Below are 21,388 nucleotides of genomic sequence, written 5' to 3'. Positions count from 1 at the left end.
CGGGCATCGCCGCGCTGCCCTTACCCGGTCCTCCAGCTCCCTCTGCTGCCCGTCCCCTCACCACTCCCTTGATTTCCGCCTCCTTTCCCGACGAGGTTCCTCATCATCTCCCCCTCCCACCCCACCTGCGCGGCTCTGGGCCGTGGCTGGGACTGCTTGCGGGGCAGGACGAGGCTGCGAGCTCAGCCCTACAGCACCGGCCGGCATGGAGCCCGGCCCCAAAGCGGGGTGCTCTCAAACCGCTCCTCCCCTCATTTGGAATTGATTTTTTCCCTCTCTGAGCCCGGTGTCAGCAGCCCAGGAGCTGCCGAGCTGTTTCTTTTTCCGATTTGACACAAGCAGGTAAATTATCGGCAAGTAACACGTCTCCCATCCGAGGGGACTGGAGAGCCTGCCTCCCCTTTCCCGTGGTGACGGGAGCTGAGTTACGGCTCTGCTGGGGAGAAACGCCTCTGTAAACGAGGCTGTTTGTGCCGCCGTGTGGCCCAACGAGAGCTCACTGATGGCCAGGCAGGAGGAGAGCCGGCCCTACAGCCTTGGGATGGGGGCTGCGTGGTCTCAGACCTCGTGGCATTGTGGGGTGAAGGTCCCCACACCCGGATAGTGCAAGCAATACGTGGCGCAAAGATTTGGTGCCAAATAGGACCGGTCTGGGGGGCATCTCTCTGTTTGCGCTCCCTGGAAACTGGGATGCTGATTTGGCAACCAGTGAAACCCACGGAGCAAACAGCCCCAAGAAATGCTAGGAGGAGGGAAACTGAGGCACAGAGAGGCAGCGCAGCAAACAGAGACCTTCTGGGTTCGATCCAGGGCCTCGGGACCAGACCTTCTGAAAGGGCTTGGGACCATCCCCTCCCAACCTCAAGCACTGGCTGCAGCACAGCACAGGGGTGGGACGTCTCTGAGCAATATAATTGCTTTGGGTTTGTTTTTCCCAAAAAATGGGTGAGGGGAGGGGCCGGCTGGGTGGTGGCTGAGCTCAGCCTGGGGCTCTGCGTCTCCCACCCATGAGCATCCCAGCAGGTCGCACATAGAGCGGGTATCTCACTGCTGTGGGGACACAGCAGACATAGGGTCTGTGTAGGACCCCCAAAAACTGCCCCTATGGGCTGGGGCACAGCCACCCCATACACGGGAGCCGCCCCAGCAGAGCAGGGGTGCACAGGGCAGATGGCTGCTGCCCTGGGACACCTCACAGGGTCCCCCGTCCCCCCCCAGCTGCACCCCAGCAGCCATTCCCTCGCTCCACGCCGCACCGACGTCGCCCGGCCATCAATAGCACTCGGTTAATTAATTTGATGGGAACAGCAGGGACCGCACTTTGCATTTAGTGAACTTCTGAGAACTTCCAACCTCATCTTCATAATTGGCCTCATAAATTTGAGGAAAGAGAGAAATCAGCAAAGCTGGAGGAGCGAGGGAGGGCGGGAGAGGCCCAGCACGCGGGCGGGCAGGCGCGCGAGCAGCGACTCTATTTGGTGTCCTTATTTAATTTTATTGCACAGATCCATCTTCGCCCGCCCCCTCCCTGCCTGGCCCTCTCTCTCCCGCTCTCCCTGCTGGGTTCACCTAATCATGATAAATTCATATTCATTTCCCTGCCTGCCCCTGCGGGGGGAGAGCAGCTCCGCTACGTTCTCCCGGCCGCGCTGCCATTAGCAAATATTTGCTCATGGTACGAAATGCCACCGGTAGGAGCCCAAAGGACCCCCCTGCACCACTCAGCCCCCTCTTCCCCTGTAGGACAGGCACAGGAGGTGAGGTGTCCTCCTCGTGGGGTAGGGAGCAGGATGGGAAGAGCTGCCCTGATGTGACTCAGTGCGGCTTTTTCTTCCCTTTACTTCTGGGGGCAGAGAGAGCTGCTGGGTGAGACAGGAATTGCCTGAACCCCCCATTCGTGCCCGCACTGGGGGCAGACAGGGCAGAAGTGGGAGCGAGGGGCTCTGCGGCAGGAACTCAATGCCTGTCCCAGCTCCCCACTCAGTCTCTTCAAGTGCTGCTGTGTTTGGGTTACTTTTTAATTTTCAGGATGATCGGACTCACAGCCAGGGAGGACAGGAAGGGGGAAAGCACTGAAGGCCCTTCCTGGGGTGCAGGAACCAATCAACACCCCATGAGAGATGCCTAAAGCAATCTCCGCTCACCCTGTCTGCAGCCATCCTGGGGGCTCAGCACCTACAGCCGTACACCCCATCCCAGGCACCCCAGGAGCTCTGTTTGGACCCTGAGCTTTGAACCTTCTTCTGTGTGACATTAGGAAACAAAAGCTGTGCTGGGGACACTTAGTGGCCAGCTCCTGCTTTGCTGCACAGGCAGAGTGGTCCTGGATACACATCTGGCTTTGGGGAGTGCCAGACTGGAGGTAACCCCTACCTTGAGGTCTGCAAGTGACTCAGAAGATGCAGAGTGGGATTAGGGGCACACAGCTGCTCTGTCCCCTCTGTGCAGGGCAGGAGGCTCTGCCCAGTCCAGCACTCACAGCAGGCAGCATGATCCAGTCATTGGTGCTGTTCTGCCTGGCTCAGCCCAAGGGGAAGTGGGAGCCTTTGGAACCCAGAAGCATCACTCCTGGCGACTGGCAGGGCCATCGTGCTGCATCTGCAGGGGAAATGGCCCCATCCTTGGACCACGCAGCTGTGGCTGCTGCCGGCCACGGGAGGGCTCTCTGCCCTCTCCAGAGCTCCTGGCAGGGAGCTGAGGAATGGGAGGACAGGGACAGACAGAAGACTTCCCTTAGAGTGCAGGGGGCTGGCAGGAGTTCTTCATGTCCCCAAGAAAGTTGCACTGCCCAGAGAACAGCCCCAGCCCTCCCCTTTTGTAAAAGCACACACAGCCAGACCAGAGATTTGCAGGGCTGCTGCAGCACCCACTTCGCATCATAGAGTGAATTGTGGCCCCAAAGGAAAGGACAAAGGAAAAAAGAGATGGGGGACAGCAATACCGCATCTCTCCCACCCGTAGCATTGTCCCCAGCATGTGACTCTGGCGAGAGGGGCAGCCCCAGTCCCATAAGGAACAGCCACGGCACCCAGAGCTGGATGAAAAAGAGACAAAGGATTTATTACACTTCATGTTTCAAAGCACCAATAGATGCCAGAAGACATTCATTTCCACCAGGTGTTCTGTAGAAGGGTTGGGCTGACCAAAGACACCACCTGGATTGAGTCCTCCCCAGCAAACACCCACTGCAGGTCCCCAGCAGCCACCAGGTTTGATGCCCTAATGGCTGCCCTGGCAGCAAACACAGCTCATCCCTGCACGTGACAAAGATGCAGCAAAGTGCAGAGTGGGGGTGGCCAGGTCCCCTACAAGATAAGGGAGCGTGAGGCCAGATCAGCCCCAGAGACTGAGGCAGGAACACCCTGGCCTCACCAGCAGCTGATGCTGCAGAGCACTGAAAGCCTCCGCAAAATTCATCTCCAGAATATAAAAATAGTTGAGGTTTCCTGAGAAACAAAATTCACTCCCTTGGAATAGAAGGGGTTAGCACACCTGCACGTTTACACACACACACTGGCTCTGATCAATACAGACCAGGTGACTTCCTGGTCATCACACACAAAAAATGGGAAAGCTCTGCTTTGCCCAGATTAACACTGAATTATCCGTGCTTCTCTCTGCTTCCATGCCTTGCATGCACCAAACACACAGCCTTAGCAGGTTACATTCAGCATCATTACAATCCTGAGCACAGTCACCCTGAAGCCCAAGGGGCCATTTCTTTCCTGCACAGAGGGCAAAGGAGCCCTTGTGCCCAGGCCAGGAGGATCACAGCACTCTGCACTGCAGGATGCTCAGCACATGATGGACTGAGAACATGTAGATGGAGCACAATGGGTTTTCACACATTCCTCAGGGCTCGCCTGGCTCCAGGGGAAGCTGCCTGGCACTGTGCAAGGAGACCCACCGGACAACACAAGTCAGACAGAGAGAAGACATAGCAGCAGCACAGGGAGACCTTAGCAGTTCTCACAGCAGCAGATGCCAGCAGCAATAAGCAGAGAAAAGGGGCTCGTTTCCAGGCCAGGCCAGACCCCTGCTGCCTTCATACACAGCTCAGGACAGAGATTATGGGAGCATCTGTGCTCACACTGAGAGGAAGATGCATCCTTCTTCCCCACTTCCCAAGCACCAGGAGGGCTTTTGTCATAACGCTCTCCAAGCCAGCCTTCTGGAGCTTCCCTAGGGAAAGCCAGGCCAGGATTAGCTGATGGGCAGTGAGCCCCTTCAGTAGCCAGGGGCTGCCTGAGAGCCGGGCACAAGCAGACGTGTGATACAGGGCAGCCCTTCCAGTCCACGCCCTCTGCTGGGTGAAGCCACAAAGCTCTGCTAGCAGCAGGGCCCCGGTTTGCAAGGAGTCAGTTTGCTGCAATACGTTACCCAGTTCACAGACACCACAGAACAGCACCGGAGAAGCCAGCACCCCTCAAAACATCAACACAGCTCGGGGTGCTGGGTGACAACCGGCGTCACCAGTCCCGTTCCGAGGGCTCTCGGTAAGGCAGCCCCAGCTGAGTGAAGACATCTCTCTCGGTCGGGGTGGGCAGAACGTGGCCTGATGCCATCTTGACACCACGAGGGCCTCGCACCACAGCCATGCTGAGGGCATGCTCTGAGAGGCTCATGCCCTTGGTCTTGGCCAGGGCACGCATGGAGCGGTTGAAGTGGGCCGAGCCGGTGAAGTAGAGCAGGGCGCAGGCAAACTCGCTGTAAGGCACCACGATGATGTCCAGACGTCGGTGACGACGGGCCGGCCCAGGAAGGCGGCACACCCCCAGGTACTTCTTCTGCTCACCATTGTCCTCCTGACTCACCAGGTCATCTGTAAGGAAGCCTGAGGAGAGAGAGCAGGCAGAGGGGGACTGAGCAGCAGACCTGGAATCCCCATTCTGAACTTCCCATGATCCAGGCAGCAGCTGAGGTTTCTGAGTGCTGCAGGGTCCCTACAGTAACATAGCCTCAGCCCTGACAGCCTCCCAAGACTGAAGAGCGATCACCTGCCCTTCAATGGATGCTATTCATGTGTAGCTCTGACCTCAGTCCCTCCTTGGCTTGGCTCTGCTAAGAACAGCTTCGAGCACCATGTGCCAGCCCCCAGCCCTCTTACCGCTCTCGTGGAGGTTGTCAAGCAGCTTGCTGAACAGCCCACGGTGAGACTGACCATCTGGGTGAGTGACCAGCACGTCCACATCTCCGCAGGTGGCCTTCCCCCGACGGTAGGAGCCACATGCCACACACACGAGCCCAGGCTTCAAGGCCAGGGCTGCTTGTCTGACCTTCAAGAACAGAGGGGGAAAGAGGGAGAAGAGTCACAGACTACTCTCTTAATGCCCTCTCTGTCCAGACAGCAAATGATCTTGCACCTGCCTCAGCCACTCCGCAGCTCCAGGATCTCTGTACAGAGCTGACACTTGGCAGGCATGGCAAACTGCCCCAAGGAGAAGACTGGCCTGCTTCAGAAGCTGCGTGTGCTGGGGTGGCTTTCATACAGACCTGCAAATGCCCAGCCCACTGCCATACAACACAATGATCTACTAGGCTGCTGCCACAAGTTGGCCATTGGTATCAGCTCTTGGGGGAGGCCAGACTTCAGCTGGGTTGGGACAAGTCGGAAGATGCAGTGTTAAGGAGGCAGCATCATCAGAGATACCACTAATGCAGCCACCTCCAGGCTAGATCCCAGCTCTCACTCTGCGCGGACAGTAACAGTTCTGATGGCTTCATTCATTAAATGCTTAAGAAAGGCTCGATGTCCTTGGACAGAAGTATTCTTGGTCTGATTGTGCCAATCACTCTGTTGGCAGCAAATAATTAGGGGCTCAGCAATTCCCAGTGACGAGGCCAATACAGGGGCTGAGGTTCAGGAAGGTAGTGTCCTTGCCCACAACCCCTTGTCACTCTTGGGGATCATCCTTCATTAGCAAGAGATAAACCCATTAACCTTTGCCCCAGAGGTGCTTCAAGAAGCCACAACCCTTTCTCATGCGGAGCAAGCCCTCCTCTGGTGTCCTTGCCCCCTTCTGGCTTTAAATGAAGATTTCTAGAAAACTCCCAACCCCACCCAAAAGCCTAAAAGCTCATCAGCTCTCACTGTGACAGGCAGCACAGACAGTGACTAATCCCTTATTCTCTCTCCCTTGCCTGGATCGGAGGTGTGTGCCTGCCTATGGAGGGGAGCACAGTAATCCCATCAAGATAACAATAGCCCCAGCCCCAAGAGCCAGCTCCTCAAACCAGCCTGCCTGGGAAAAGGACCACTCACAACCAAAATGGCTAATCCCAGCATATGGGACTGACACCCCAGCAGGAGCCTGGCAGGAGTGTATTCTTTGTGGCCAGGCCCTGTGGCCGAGTGACAGGGTCACGCTGCTTGATGCCTCCATGGTGATCAGAGAGTACAGGGATAGCAATGATGGAGCCCCAAGCTCTCTGCTCACATTAGGGTACACTGGCTTAGCACCCCACAGTCCTGGAGAGCCACGGCTTACTAGAGCGAGCAACACCCTTCTGCACCTGGATCCCCTTTGCTTCTACCAAGGGTATCCAAGGTCTGTCTCCATCAACACCAACAACCAGCTCACAGAATGCTCATGGACTCCTTTGGAGAAGCAGCATCAGGGAATCAGCTCGTGACCTTAGCCAAATGCAGATATCAGAAAAGATGAGAGGCAGGAAAGGGGAGCTAGAACCTGCTCAAGCCATCATGCCACACGTAGTCTTTTTCAAAGCACTGTGAGGAACTGACAGCTGGAAAGTATCCTCCCTCTTGCCAAGCACTCAAACCTTCTTACAGGTTAAAGTGCTCGGTGGGCTTATGCCCAAAAGCAGTCACCCAAGCACTGACACAGCTCAGAGAGGTTGCTGCAGAACTCAGCTATAACAGAGGGACATTTCCACAGCCTGCAACTTCCCGTCAGATCCCAGGAGGTCCTCCACTCCAAGGGCTCAGAGGCAAGCTACTCACAGTCTGCTCTATTTCTGCAGCTTCCTCCCGAGGCATGCGCTCCAGGAAATCCTCATAGTGCTTCAGGCCCACGGCTTGCTGGCTGGTGAGAGACGCCTTGGTGCGGATATCATCCAGTGTCCGGAAGCCCTAGTGCAGAACACATCATCTCTGCTGAGACCTCACTCTTCAAGCGCTTTCCACTAGGACCAGGGGAGATTGTTTTTAACCTGTCTCAAGACCAGGCTAGTCACAGTTTCTGAAATTGCATGTAGAGATTACAGCCTCGTTACTGGAAAGAAGATATTTAGGCAATCCTCACACGCACTTCTAATCTCCACCCCACACTGACTTCAAATCTTAACTAAACCTGACAGAAGGGTGCTGTTCTTAAGGCAACTGTGCTCTTTACAGCTTGAATGAAATCAAGTGATGCAGGTAAAGGAAAGCCTATGGTGTAAACACAGGCATATTTTTAGACAGCAAAGAAGCCATTCACAAGCCAAACACTACAGGAAGGCAGGCTTCACTTGATCTATGCTCAGGAAACAAACTCCTTCTAAGAAGGAACTTATCCAGTGGGCTGGACAGGCTCATGTCGTCACTTATTTTACACCAAGGTGGATGGCTGCTCTAACAGCTATAGGAGCCAGTCAGGACAACAGGGCAGCGACTGGATTGGGAACTGACAACCAAGACATCCTGGCTCAAGGCTGGCTCCTAACAGTGTCACTGCAGTGAGCAGTGTGAGATGAGTCTCCAAGCAGTGATGGTCACAGAAGAGACGGTGTGTGTCCTCCTCCACTCTTCCTATCACACATCTTTGTCGTCTACCCCACGACCAAACTCAGTCTTGGCTGCACTCCGTTCTCCCCAAATACAGCCACAACAGGACCCAGACTCACAATTACTCCCATAAATGCAGATTTGAATCCCATCCGTGGATACTGGCAACTGGAAACTATTTGTTAAAGTAATTCCCCTGCTGCACTCAGAAGCAGTCCTCAAATCACAGCCTGAGAACCACTGTATAAAGCACTAAACTTACCTGCTGGTACCACATCTGAGCTGTCTTGACTCCTGCTCCCCAGATGTTGGAAAATAGCTCCAGCACAGGCACACTCTCACTGATATGATCCAGCTTGCGCAGATGTCCACTCTCCAAGATCTCCAGGATCTTCTCTGCCATTCGCTTCCCAATCCCAGGAATTTTACAGGCTTCCTAGAAAGAAACCAGAGGTGATAGAGGCCACACACAAGCTGGGGAGCTGTTACCACTCAGAACCCAGTCAGATCACTGATTGTTAAGTGGCAGGATTAGTTCTGTGAGCTGCTCATCTTCAGATCTGGCTGACAAAAGGTTCAATGCCAAGTGCAAAAAGTCAAGCATATAGAACAGGACTGAAACACAACCACAGTGAACAGCTGGGCAGTCACAGTCAGCCAGCTCCAGATTCAACTAGTTTTATATGTTATCTCCAATGCTAGCCCATTGCTGCTGTTTATGAGGAAAGTGAAAATGGCCCCGCATTGAACCTAGGGAAGGCATTTATCTCGTGGGTGCTCAGATCCTACCCTAAGAGGCTCTGAGTTTGATTATGGGGTAGAGGCTCTGACTCCACGTTTCTGCCAGTGGTCAACAAATCCAACTCACTAGACAACAACTTACAACACAGCAACACAGTTCCCAAGGCATAAAGATTAGCTGTTTCACACAGAAACAGGAACAGATCTGCCTTATAAAAGAGATGGGATGCAGAGTCCACCTCTGTGTTCTACTACTCTGGGGAAGTGTTTTACCTGGTAGGAGGTGACTGGTTTGTGGTAGCTTTTGAGTGCATTGATGGCTTTAGCATAGCCCAGAGCTCTCCACTTGTCCCCCTGGACAGAATAGGCTTTTGCCAGCACTTCCAGCTTCTCTGTGATGCACTGGTTGTGATTCTCCTTCTTGCTGTGGGAGGACTGTGCACAAACCCACTTGCTGACAGGCTGGGCCACTGCGGAAGAGCTGCCGCTGGTCTCCTCTGACAATTTCACAGGATAGTGGCCAGAAATCAGTGCTTCCAGATCTCCCTGAGTGACACTAGCATCTTCTCCTTCGCTGTCTTCATCATCATAGACTTTCTTTAGGGAGAGGTAGAAAAGCAGTCATGTGAGAATAAGTGCATGCCTCACATATGTCCCGTTAGCACAGCCTGCCCTTGGGAGTAGGAAGTCAGAGCACTAACCAACCTCCAGGGTATGCAGTGCTCAAATTGCCATCTCAGGAAGTTGTTAGTTATATGCATACACAGCTCTAAATGTTCTAAGCTACCCAGGCACCCCTTGAAAATACATGCACATGTCACAAAGCACAGGAGAACACAGGTTGCTGTTCAGATACAACCCAAGAACACACGCACTCCCACTGGGAAATTTATTGTTGAACTGGTGTCTGTATAGGCACATCTCCCACATTCAGTCTCTGTGCCTTCCACCCCACAATGCAGATCACAGGAGATACGCCCTGTGCTCTGTTTTCACGTTACAGACAAAATCTTAACAGGGTACTAAATTACAACCCCCCCCCCCCCCATTTTCCCCATGGCTATCTGCAAGAGAAAAGGGGAAGGAAGGAATGCCACAAAGGACTCCACATTCCTCAGTGACAGAAGAAAGAACCAATGTATACATTTGCTGATACTCTCAGCATTAGGATGCCTCTGTGTGGACTTAAGAAACAATGACCCCTGGCTTCAGGTAATGAACAAAAGGGATAGAAGGAGGAAGCTGAACAGAGGCTTTGAAGACCGCTTTGCTCATTTGGGTCCCCCTCTCTCCTTATGTATAAACACAGGAGTCCATTGAGATATATGAGCTCCTGTACCATGGAAGTAAACCTGAAATGAACAGGGCTGTTTGGGATTTGTTCTGAAGTTACACATTGCACACAAGTCCCGTTACGAGTTTCTGCAGAGCATCAGCCTAAGGCAGAGCCACGTCTTTACAACCTGTTCCTGCTGGCTAGGGAGGCCTGCAAACAAAGTCCCTGCAAGATACAGAGCTGAAGCCATTAGGCAGAAGAGGCAGGATGTTCCTGTGCTTTCCCTTTTGTAATCTTGTTTTATAACTCCGAAAAGTGGGTCAGACTGAGAATTTGATAGACTGAAGTCGTTTTATTTGCTCTGAAACTCTGTATGCAACTCCCCGAAGACAAAGTTCCCTCTGAAGGCAGCAAAGCCTCAGAGTGTTCAGATCGCTTAGTAAGCCCCTTAAAAGCATTTAAGGAGCACGTTATCCAGCACAATGTAAACAACAGTACAGCTGGAGCATGCAATTCCCATTCTCTCAGCCAGCAGTGTCACATAGGTGAAACAGTACATAAACCCCAGAATCTCTGTGCTTTGCCAAAAAAGCTGATGGACTTTTTACAACCATGCATACAAAACCAATAGTCTTGTGAGCTTCTAAGCTACTCCACGATCCTACAGCAGGTGGCTTGCAGAGCTGGGTGAGAATGGGTTGTGCCGGGTTTGCCTGTCCCAGAAAGGCAACTCCAGCCTGATGGCTGAGGCAATACTTCACCTGACAGGGAGGAAACAGTAACAGGGTTCCATAAGTGAATAACTGGCACCACTTGCTACCTTGCAGAAAACTACAGCAACTCGATGCCAATCACAAGGCAGTTGCTACAACCCGACTGGCAACAGGATTTCTGCTGAGTTCACATCCAAACCCCGAATTCTCAGAGCAGTCCCCATTCAGTATGATATACTGGCACACTCCTTGTTGCCTAGAGAATAGCATCCATCCATGCTAAAAAATATTCAGTGCTTAAATGGATGCTACTTCCACATTAAGATTTCAGTTTCAGCTTCTCTGTTGGTGTCATTTTTTAAAAGTGTTAGGTACTGTCTTTAGAGTACCTAGAGTACTCAAGAGAACCAGTGGGTTCTCCTCTCAACCTCACACAGCCAAGGGACCAAGGGAATTTGCTCAGGTGCCTATAGATACTGTTTCTGCATGCAGACTAACAGGAAGTATCATTGCTTGAGGGGATTTAAAAGATAAAAAGACAGCAAGGCTTCCCACAGACTGTAGCAGCTGTCTGACCACCCAAAGTAAACGTGAGAAGAAAGCAGGACAGTTGTCACAGGATCCATAACAGCACAGAAGTCCCTTTCTTGTTCTTAAGTGTGAGATTTGTTATTAATGACTGCCACTAGAGTTACAATAAATAGCAAAGACAGGGTAATTGCAAAGGCAATACAGTTAAGACGCAGTAGCCAACTCTGTCATACTAGACAATAAATGTGGGGAGAAAAGATCCCCCAAGCATGTGCTCATGAGAAAGGAAAGCCTAAAACAAAGGTGTCCTTGGTGAGGTGCCAACTAGGAAGTAATTGCAGTGTTTCATAAAACAAATTCAGCACCTATGATTTGGGACCAAGTCAGCAAACACAGCACCAGCTACCAGCATTACAAAGCAGCTGCTGTTCTAAGAGGTCTGGGGTAACTTTGCTGCAGATAGATTTGGATAATGCCAACACAGAAAAGAGTTCAGCAAACTTGGGCAGAAACGCAGGAAAAGACAATAAAGCTGATGGCAGACCTGGAGAAGCTGACTCACAGCAGAGGCCACCAATACCTCAACACGGATATTTTAAGCACACCATCACAATCATTCTAGTAGCAATCTGATGTCTGAACATGTGTCTGAACAGAGTTCTTGCCAAGGAGCAGAGAATGTGTCGATGTGGCTCAGGGAGGAACATGGGATGAAATATCAGTGCTTCCTGAAAGTGAGATATTCTCAGCCAGGGGATACTCCTCAAAAAGAGGCAGGGGAAACACGATCACTGGAGTGAGCCTTGGCCTGATAGGAGCACCTGGACTGCTTCAGCTAGAAATATTCCAATAGGGATGGGAATTTAAGGGGTGTTTTTTCTACTTAAAACGCCTAAAGCGATAAAGAGAAGCAGTAGCCACATCTACAGCCCAAGCCTGCCAACACCAACCCACTGAAACAACCCAACAATATCCCTTTGCTCAGAAAATCCAGCATCATAGCCCTGCAGAAAGGCTCTTACCAAAAGTAGTACACAGGACCTGTCCGCAAGAAGCAGAGCCTGTATGGGAAGCCTCACCTCAGATGGTTGCTGCTGTGCAAGGCTGCCCGGGTTTTGCTGCGAGGAATCCCCCACCTGTGCTTTAACATTTGGTTCTGCTGCACTCCCCTCTGTTGAGGACTGGATTTCTTCACTGCCCAGGAACTGCTGCTGCTGCTGTTCTCCCTCTTCCCGATACCTGCCATGGATCAGACACCTTAGCAGAGGAGTACTTATCAGCTCCAAGAAGTTTGTCCAAAAAATCTTTACATATATTTTGGAATGAAACAATGTGAATTTTACTCCCCGATTATTCTGGCTTTGGCTCAATCCCCCCAGTTTCAATCCATTCCACTGACCTGCAACTTCCACTTCAATCTACCTCAGTCTTAAACACTTTTACACTTCCACCAAAACACTTTGACCCTAAGCTGTGGTTGCTGCTGTTCCACTCCTTATTTCTTCTTGTGCCTAGTTGTCAATTCTCTCTTTGCTCTTCATCTGCAGTAAGGAGCAGCAATTAATCCCCAGTATTTCTAAAAAAAATAAAAATAAGAAAATCTTTCTATCATTGATAGATTAAGAAGCGCCTTTATCACCAGCAATAAGCAACAGGATTCCTACTAGCACTCTGGGCTCTGCTCCGAGTTCTGCTACCACACAGAATAGCAACCAGTCACAAAATCACTAAATTTCACTATCCGTACAGCAAAAAAAGGATTTTGAGCCATGCCCAAGGGAGCTGTGAAGAGATGCAGTCTGAGATTGCGAGCAGAGGTCAAATTTTAGTGCAATTCAGTTTAGGATTGAGGCACCATAGGGAGGAAAAACAGCATGGCATTTGCCTACCTCCGAGGGATAAAGACACTGTAGCCAGCGGTATTCAGCAGCTTCTGATCTCTAATGCAATCACTGAGCCAGGATGCCTTCACCAGCTGCAACCTCGAAGGCAGCTTGGCTAATTTGAGGAGCCGGAAGGCCCGATCACAGTCCATATCTTCAGCTACAATGACGTGCGTCACCTCCGAGCAGAGACGGCTGTGTACAAATCCCCCATTCTGGACAATCTGCTTGTGGAATATCTCTGCCCTGGCTTGGCCAATGCCAGCTTGCAACACGTAGGCAGCGACTGGTTTCAGCCACTCCGCTGAGGAAAAGAACAGGGGCAGGAGATCAGCAACAGAGAAATAGCATCCTTAAGCAAATGGGCTACATACCTCAGACCACAGCTGGACACACTGAAGCAAGCCAGCTATACCTCTACAGAAAATGCACTCGGGGGCCAGAAGCAGCCTTTCGGGGCGCAGAACCTCCAGCCAGCAAGCTGGATACCGCCATTATATCCCACACCACGGGCACAGGGACTTACCCTCGGGCTCCTCCGCTCCTTCTTTTGGGATCTTTGGAGGGACGCTTTTCCCTGAGTCATCTCTCACCTTCTTCCTCTTGGGAAAGGCCTTGACAATCCCTCGCGGTTCCATAGGCCGGGCTGTGCCTCGCTCCCCTGGGGAGCAGTTAGGCTGCAGCTGCTGAACAGCGCTGAGAAAGGAGAAAGTTGCTGAGAACAGCTGCCTGCAATCTAAACAACTTAAGCTTTGCACCTTTTGCTTATAGGTTGTTGGTTTGTTGTTGTTGGGGAACCGAGCTCCGGGGCTGGAAGCGATCCCCTGAGGTCCCCGAGGGCTGACAGAAAGCCCCGGCACGCAGGGAGGGAAGGGGAAGGGAGGGGAAGGGAATGAAAGGAAGGGGAAGGGAGGGGAAGGGACCCAAGCCCGGCACCGGGCCCAGCCGCCGCGGTAGGCCGCGCTCACCTACGGGTCGCCGGTAGAGGCCGAAAAACACTTCCGGTCGGCGGCGGAAGTGGCCGCGTTGCCGTGGCGACGGGTCCCGGCCGCCATGGCGGTGCCGAGCTGGCTGGAGAGGCTGCGGGCCGCCAGCAAGACCGCGCTGGTGCAGGACGGTAACGGAAGCAGCGAGCCGGGATGGGGCCCTGCCTTCCCCTTTTCTCCCAGCCGGGGCGTTTTGGGGCGGCCCTGCGGGAAGAGAGCGCGACCTGGACCCTAAGGGAGGAAACGGGTCTGCAAACGTAGGGACGCGGCCCTGCGCTGCTGCCCTCGCACAAGGAAACGAGGTCTCGAGAGAGGGGACGGGGCCCTACACCCAGGGGTAAGCCTGTTCCTATTGACTCTCAGCCCTGCCTTGCTTCTAGGGAAGCGGAAGATCCACTACCAGTTTGAGGATGGGAAGGAGATGGCTGAAGAGTATGACATGAAGACTGGCCAGTTAGTGAGTAAGTGGGGTGGTAGGTCGGTATTTGCAGGGCTGGAGTGGTGGAAGGCACTGTCTTGGCAGGAAGGAAGCACTCCTAAATGTTCCAGAAAGAATTGTTCCTGGAGCTCCCATTCCCTTCTGAAGGGATATAACTATAGTTGATTAGACCCAGAGTTTTCTCGCTTCCTCTAGCAAACCTTGCTTCAGCCCAAGATCACTCCCAAACTGCTTGTCACTCACAGCAGACATAATCACACTGAACAGGATTGCCAGCTCGCACATCCAGACACGGGCTGCGGCATGTGCTGGGGTGAAACGCTTTTTGGTGGCTTTTGTGGCCACAGACAGACAAGGTTCTGGTTACAGATCTTATCCAAAACCACAATTGCAGCATGGCATCTCTTGTGAACCTACTATGGCTTCAGTATCAAATAGCAAAAAAGAGGCAGTTAGTGCACAATTCTTGGATTTAGGAGTAGTCCAGCTAACTGATCCACTTATACCAAAGTGGAAATAATTGAAATTAAGGAAAAAGGCTTATTATCATTTCAGTTTAAGGTGCTGGGCAGCTTTGATGGTAATCTGCTGGAGTTCTTCATATAAAACAGAATAACAAAATCTCTTCTCCCTTCTACAGGTAGAAGGTGGCGAGAGAAGAACACCCTCGGGGGCACTGGCAAGTGGCAGGTTGAAGTGGGAGACCCAATTTCACCTCTCCTGGGACCACTGGAATCAGAGCTCATAAAGGAAAGCAGCTCTAATGTATGTAAGGGTCTGCAGGCACCACTGCACCTAAAACTGCCTAGCTTTGTGCTTACAGCAGTAGTCTGTAGATCACTCACTGCCCCAAGAGATAGCCTTGACCTGCCCAGCGCTCTGCTACAAAGCATCCCAAAGGTCTGAGGAGAAAAAGAGCATGGTTTAGGTTCTTTTGAGGTCTTCAGGAGATTTGTGGTTCCTATAAGTAGAAAAACTGTATTGCTGTGGTAGCCAGCTATTGTGCTAGCTTCCAAAAAAGTAGGCTGAAAGGAAGGCCAGAGCCAGGACAAATCAGTGGATGGAAAGTGAGGTGATAACGGGGAAGGCCAACAGAGGCAGTATGTAACGAGCTGCTCCTTAACACAGGCCTGTTTTAACCTCCTGTCCCACCGGCACAGGGGACAGAGGTTTTAGTCTCTCATTTTCTTTTCTATAGATCTGAAACACAAGAGCAGCTCTGCGCAGCTGACTGGGGCAGAGGCCCAGTTTCACTGTAACACTGCTATGGTACTCCCTTGGTAAATGCCTTCAGCCTCCTACAAACAGAGCAGGCAATGCCCTGAGTACGTGCTAGCCCTTCAAAACTGGTGCTCTGGCAGTTTCTTGAGTTGTTTCCTAACAATCCAGTGGGAAAGAACAAATAGTCCCATACGGAGCCTCTCGGAGTATTAAAAGCAAAAGGGTACAAGGAGGAGAGAGGAGACAGCTGGAGGGGCCTTGCTAAAAGTACTTGTTTGCTGTAGCCTGTTTTCATGAGGAAGGACACCCTGACCAGCTTCCAGTGGCGGATCCGTAACCTGCCCTACCCCAAGGAGGTCTACAGTGTCTCTGTGGAGAAGGAGCAGCGCTGCTGTGTCATCCGGACCACAAACAAGAAGTCAGTAAGAACAGCACTGCCAGTGCTGAAAGTCCCTCGGGGTGGGCTGGCACGGAGGGCAGGGTGGTGTTGGCAGAAGGGTGATATCCTCTCTTGCCTTTGTTCGAGGAGCCATACATTAGACAGAAAGAGACATGCCAACTGCAATTTCCACTTCCAGCTGCCTCAGACTGAGCAAAAAGCCCCTCAGGCTCAACAACTGGACTTTGCAAACTTAACTCACAGTTCAGTAGCAAGGTGTTTAGTCTGTTCTTTTCCTGTCAATATCATTCCTAAAGAGAAAGGAAATAATACCTTTGCAGACCTGTTGAAACTAGAGCTTCCCATCCTCTTCCTGAGACATAGTACTTTGATTTAGTCATTGTATCTCAGAATGCACTGACCTGCAGAATTCAGTAAGCACGGTGTAAGCTCTGAGCACTCAGACTTCACCTTTGAAAACTTGCTCTATAGTCAAATGACAATGATAGTTTTTGTTCTGGAAGTAGCAAGAAAAAATACAGGCAATCTAAGAAAGGAAAACACCACAATATTCTGCCAAAAGAAAACTAAGAAGGGAGGGAAAAAAAGCCTCTTAAGCATCGTTTAACCTTTGTCATTACCTGTCTGCTCTTACAGAATGAGATGCACTGTGCCCCAAAACCTTAACTGCCTCAGTGGAATAGGCCAGGATGAGCAGTAGTGCTGGGGAGAGAGAGCAAGGAGGGAGTGTTAGGAAAACAAAGAGAGAATATTGGACAGGCAGTGAAAGCTATTTACAGACTGGGATAAATACATCAGTACAAAAAGCTGGGCAGCTTGTCCTTTGGTTGCCTTTCCTCCCAAGTACTGCTGCAGAACCCAGGAGAATCAGGTTCGTGGGTAAAAACCGCAGCGTTGCTTTTCGGCCTGCACCCTGCCCTCTTTCAACCGCTCCTTGCTGCTGGCTGTAGGTGGTGCTGTTGGCAAAGAGCTCGCTCTGCCTTGGGAACTGAACAGCTTTCAGGACAGCAGAACGCGCAGTTTTCAGGCAATGGTTTACCACATCAGAGACCGTGGCAAGGGGAAGTTTGAGCTCTGTACACGGGCACACCTGGATGCTCAAAAGCAGGAGGAAGCTGATAGTAGGAAGGGGAGGTCTGCCCTGTGAAAGCAGATTCAGCTCTAATATAGTAGGTTTCTGTCCTGAATCCACAGAGAAGGATTTGCAAGAAAAGAATGAGGAGACCTGTGTAGCCAAGATGAGTGAGATTCTCACCAGGTACAAGTGGGTACCCATGGACAAGAAAGTGGTACTATTTGAGTCTAAGTCCAACCCCGAGCTATTATTGGCAAGCTTATTTACTCCCCATCCTACTAATAGCAGTGTGCATGTGGGAACCTCTTTGCCCGCTGTTAGGTTATAACGTACACTAAGGTTTCACCTGTGTCCTACCTGACTTGGTGGTTTTTTGTACCATTCTCAGGATAACATAGAGTTGTCCCACAATCATATGGCAGCTACACACTCACAGACTAGTGTCAGAGATAGCTGAAGGACATGAAAGCTGCTTGTGGCCTGCAGATGAAGTTAAGGGCTTTGGGAATTAAAGCTGAAAGTCACCTCAATGGGGAGCAGGGACAGACTCCAGCACTGGAGTACTTAGTACAGGCTCCAGGATATCTTATATCATTTCTCCTGGGTCTTGGCCAGGGCAAGGCACCACTCAGCAACTAATTCCAAGATAGCAACAAAGGCATGGGGCAGCCACAGCGAGAGTGTGCATCAGTATGGGAGAGAAAGGAAACCTCAGAGCCTCTCCAACCCTTGGAAGTCAGCCACGCTGCCTCTGAGCAACAGAGCTGCGCTGACCGCCAGCCAGAGGCACAAGCAACAGGATGGGTTGCCAAGTCACTACTCAGTAGCTCAGCAATAAATTCTCAGCATACCAGTAGCAGTTTTCCCTACAGGCTGACAAAAAGTGGATTTCCAGTAGGAAAAAAAATAGAGGTGACTTCACATACGCACTGTGGCTCTCAAGCCAGGACCGAGGCTCAGAGTGCAATACTGCCCTTGGCCATGGGGTGAGAGGCGAGGGCAGAGAATCTCCCTGCTTCAGCAGAAATTACCTCCCATCAGCTACCTTCCCAGCCCAGACGGGAGCTCTTCACATCCACCAGTCACTCCCATTCCCTCTGGCCACGGCAAGGGCTGCTCAAGTGGGATTTGCTTAAAACCTCTTGCTGTAAAATAAATCCATTAAACTAAACTCTAAAAACAAACCCAGAAAGCCTTCTCCCCAAACGCCAAACCTGATTCAATTATTGTAGCAAGAGGCAGTGGTAATGTTAGGAGGAGGAGGGGGTGGCCAGGCAGATCTGGTTTCCTTTGATCTTGTCACAGATTTTAGTTTGAGGCCAGCCAAAGCCATTCTTCTTCCCTTCTCCTTAGTCCTGGGGCAGCAGAATGCTGCTGTTTCATTGATAACTTCCAAGGCCTTTTGAAACAGTGTTTTTTTTTCTGTGTACTGCTTTTTTTTCTTTCGGGTTTTGGGTTTTTTGGGTTTTTTTTTTTTTTTTTTTTTTTTTTTGGTCTAATCGGTAAGAAGTTAACACTTCCTTAACATGTCTTTGTGTTCATCTAATCTCTGCTGTTTAACCTTTGACATCTCCCTTATTATCCATGTCTGCCACCTTTTCCAAATACCGACAGCAGTGACAACACAGAACGGTTTGAGCCCTGCGGTAACAAGCTCCGTACATTCCTCCCACTGCACCAGGAGGGCCATTTGCCCTTTGTAGCTGTTTTCACCGTGACTTGGAAAATAAACTGCAATTTGGGCAGGGTAGCCACGGAGGCCAAACCTCATACACAACCAGATGAATGGAGAATGGCATGACAGCAACTGCTGCCTGTTCATGTTCATCTCTGGGCACCTCAGTACCAGCTATGAGTCAATTCCTTGGAGAGAACTGCCAGTTCTTTGAGAGAATTACCCATGAAACTGCTGGCAGAGACTAAAAACCCAACCATGCCTCCAGGTGGACATAGGACCAACAGCTGCATTTGGTGCAATCCTACATGGAAGTAGCAGATGCAGGGCAAGCCATGCCAACGGAGAAGGATCTTGGCCAAGTGCAGAATGAAGGTCTACAAGGTTCTAGTCCCCAAATCAGGAAATCTCTTAGCAGCATAGACAGCTTATAACCCCTCCATTTCTACCAGCAACATATCCCTTCATACTGAGCAAAGCCCAAAGTTTGGTCAGTGGAGAGACAAGATGGTTAGGGAGCTGGCAAAAACCTTTCTATCCCCTCCTTGGATGCAAGACTGGGAAACTGGGATAGAAATCAGGGCAAGGTTGCTGGGAGCGCAGAACAGCACCATAGCCAGCATGGGGGCTGCATGGAGATGCTGCAGAGTAGAGGCTTAAGTGGCTGTTGGCATCTACGCTTGGAGCTCTGTGCCTGGGGCAATACCTGAGTGCCACCACGTCACCAAAGCAGGATATGATCTAGGAAACACAGTAGGAGCAAGTGGGAGACAAAATAAAACCTTGCAGCTCCCAGGAAAGTAAGTTACAAGCACAAGGACTTTGACAAGTAACTTAAAGGGAATAAAAGGAAATGAGCAGGCACAAAGATAAGGAACGTCCCTCAGCAAGGCTAAGCGCTCTATCCCTAACTATCCCTGGCACTTCTTGAGGGCAACCTGGAGGGACCAAACCTGTTCCCATATACCAAAGCTCTTCACGGCTTTGCCAGCTCCAATTCCCAGTTTAGAGGTTTGTTTCCAGTGCTCCCAGCAGGCACACAGCATGGCACAGGTTTCTCCTGCCAACCCTGACAGGTCCATTCCCTCCTGCACTTACCCTGTTGGGACCCTGCTCCCTGCAGACCTTTGTTCGTGAAACAAAGGCAGGCACAGTGGAGATGCAAGAGTATACCTTGCAGAATAACAAGTAGCTGAGGAGAATAGGAACTCCATCTTTCTCATTTCTGTCTTATCGCATTGTAGGTACTACAAGAAGTTCCCTATTCCTGACCTGGACCGATACCAGCTCCCCCTAGATGCAGCTGCCCTGAGCTTCACCCATTCTAACAACACTCTGATCATCACGGTGAGGTTTTAGCCACACAGAACACCACTTTGCCTTTCCCTTTATATCCAGAAAGAAGTTAAAATTCTTACATGTGGAGAAGCAAGGCAGAGCAGGGAGATATGCTGTGGGTCATTGCTGAATCCCCTTCTCTGTCACAGTCACTAGCAGTTCTAGATTATGCTGGACACACTGACGCTGGCCAGGACAGCCCAGGCTACCAGAGGGGTCCTGCTTGCTCATCAAGGTGACTTACAAGTGGAATAGGGTCTACAGTGCCCTATTTTCCATGTATTCCCCTCCCACTGGCCTGAGCAAGCCTCCTCTCTCAGCAACAAAAAGTATGTCTTGGCTCAGAGCATGCTTTCATGCTATGTGCATGAGTGTTAAAAACTCCAAGGTCCTGCTGCACTTGGAGGTCTCTCAGCCTTAGAAAAGTCACCTGCTGCTTTGTGCCAGAGAGGAGACACATGGTGGAAGTTAAGAGTCTAACAAAATGAGCACTTACCTGCTGCAAGGAGCATCCAGAGGCAGACATGCTTTTGAGCAGCATGTGCTCATCTTGAACATGAAAGCCAGCTACCAAGAGCACATCCTCTCTGAGGGAAACCTCACAGCAGAGCTGGGGGTGGGTGTGCAGAGGAAACAGGCCAGGAGGCGCATCCTGAGTGCTTCTGAGCTTCTGTCTGCTATACACCCAAGCCTTGCCAAAAAGCACCTGCATCCACCACTAAACTGCAGCTGGGCAAGAGGGCTCTGAGGGGAGGACAGAGGAACTGCAACTCCTATTTCTCTTGCCTTTAAAAAAAATGGAGATTATGTATATAAAACACGTGTGAGCATATGACCAATGAGCACACCAGGGATACACACAACACAGCTTGCCAGGATATTCCAGAGGTGCTGGTGGAGGCCAAGACTCTACATGCAGTTAGGAAGTTTTACTTGCACTGTAACTGACACTCCAGATCTTGGCAGATGTCCCTACCAGGAGGGCACCCCCTCTCCAAGCCCACATTAGAGGTAGCTGATAATGGAAAGACCTCCCTTGTCAAGAGGGCCCAGCTGTGTAGTTTACACCCAGCAAGAGCTGTGCTAACAGAGACCCTGCTGCTTACAGCCTCATTTCAGTTAGTTTGCTTGGAGCAGAGGCTGAACAGGAGTGCTATGGGCATTTCTCTGTCCTACAGTACCAGAAGCCAAAGGAGATCCTGGCTGCTGAAGAAGAGTTGCAGAAGGAGCTAAAGAAGATAAAGGCAGCAAACAGTGGGGATGGTGACTGCAAGACCCAATAGGCAGTGGCCGCTAAGAGGCTGAGGTATCGGTGACTGCTCTGTCACAGCTTCATGGTATTTATTTTGCCTTTTCTAATAAAAACAGGTTGTGTTGTTAA

General features: G+C 51.1%; 2 protein-coding genes across 4 annotated transcripts; one reads left to right on the top strand and one right to left on the bottom strand.

Annotated features, from left to right (window-relative positions):
* Positions 1 to 3,035: 3,035 nt before the first annotated feature.
* POLL (DNA polymerase lambda) lies at positions 3,036 to 13,969 on the bottom strand. Of its 2 annotated transcripts, XM_010714624.3 has the most exons (9): positions 13,842 to 13,969; positions 13,400 to 13,569; positions 12,880 to 13,177; positions 12,070 to 12,229; positions 8,744 to 9,067; positions 7,992 to 8,165; positions 6,965 to 7,093; positions 5,108 to 5,276; positions 3,036 to 4,834 (listed from the first exon to the last, which is right to left on the bottom strand). In XM_010714624.3, exons 2-9 carry the CDS (start codon positions 13,509 to 13,511, stop codon positions 4,470 to 4,472), a joined length of 1,731 nt encoding a protein of 576 aa, XP_010712926.2. In that variant the 5' UTR covers positions 13,512 to 13,569; positions 13,842 to 13,969; the 3' UTR covers positions 3,036 to 4,469. The 2 variants fall into 2 exon arrangements, with proteins under 2 accessions (XP_010712926.2, XP_019473289.1); XM_019617744.3 differs by lacking the exon at positions 13,842 to 13,969 and having other exon boundaries at positions 13,467 to 13,583.
* DPCD (deleted in primary ciliary dyskinesia homolog (mouse)) lies at positions 13,849 to 21,388 on the top strand. Of its 2 annotated transcripts, none has more exons than XM_003208071.5 (6): positions 13,849 to 13,990; positions 14,240 to 14,320; positions 14,939 to 15,063; positions 15,804 to 15,937; positions 19,914 to 20,016; positions 21,186 to 21,388. In XM_003208071.5, exons 1-6 carry the CDS (start codon positions 13,927 to 13,929, stop codon positions 21,288 to 21,290), a joined length of 612 nt encoding a protein of 203 aa, XP_003208119.1. In that variant the 5' UTR covers positions 13,849 to 13,926; the 3' UTR covers positions 21,291 to 21,388. The 2 variants fall into 2 exon arrangements, with proteins under 2 accessions (XP_003208119.1, XP_085086318.1); XM_085230192.1 differs by lacking the exon at positions 13,849 to 13,990 and adding an exon at positions 14,024 to 14,161.

This window comes from Meleagris gallopavo, chromosome 8 (genome assembly GCF_905368555.1).
Source record: "Meleagris gallopavo chromosome 8, MGAL_WU_HG_1.1, whole genome shotgun sequence".
NCBI lineage: Eukaryota > Metazoa > Chordata > Aves > Galliformes > Phasianidae > Meleagris > Meleagris gallopavo.
The sequence above is the reverse complement of the archived record's forward strand: the minus strand, read 5'-3'. Positions and strand labels throughout refer to the sequence as shown.

Bases quoted from the DNA above. Each gene is read 5' to 3' on its own strand.
- POLL (XM_010714624.3), bottom strand. From the start codon at position 13,511: ATGGAACCGCGAGGGATTGTCAAGGCCTTTCCCAAGAGGAAGAAGGTG. The intron at 13,178-13,399 runs GTAAGTCCCTGT...TCTTTTCCTCAG, and splicing joins AGGAGCGGAGGAGCCCGAGG to CGGAGTGGCTGAAACCAGTC. The intron at 5,277-6,964 runs GTGAGTAGCTTG...CTGTTCTTGAAG, and splicing joins CTGCAGAAATAGAGCAGACT to GTCAGACAAGCAGCCCTGGC.
- DPCD (XM_003208071.5), top strand. From the start codon at position 13,927: ATGGCGGTGCCGAGCTGGCTGGAGAGGCTGCGGGCCGCCAGCAAGACC. The intron at 14,321-14,938 runs GTAAGTGGGGTG...TCCCTTCTACAG, and splicing joins GAAGACTGGCCAGTTAGTGA to GTAGAAGGTGGCGAGAGAAG. The intron at 20,017-21,185 runs GTGAGGTTTTAG...TCTGTCCTACAG, and splicing joins ACAACACTCTGATCATCACG to TACCAGAAGCCAAAGGAGAT.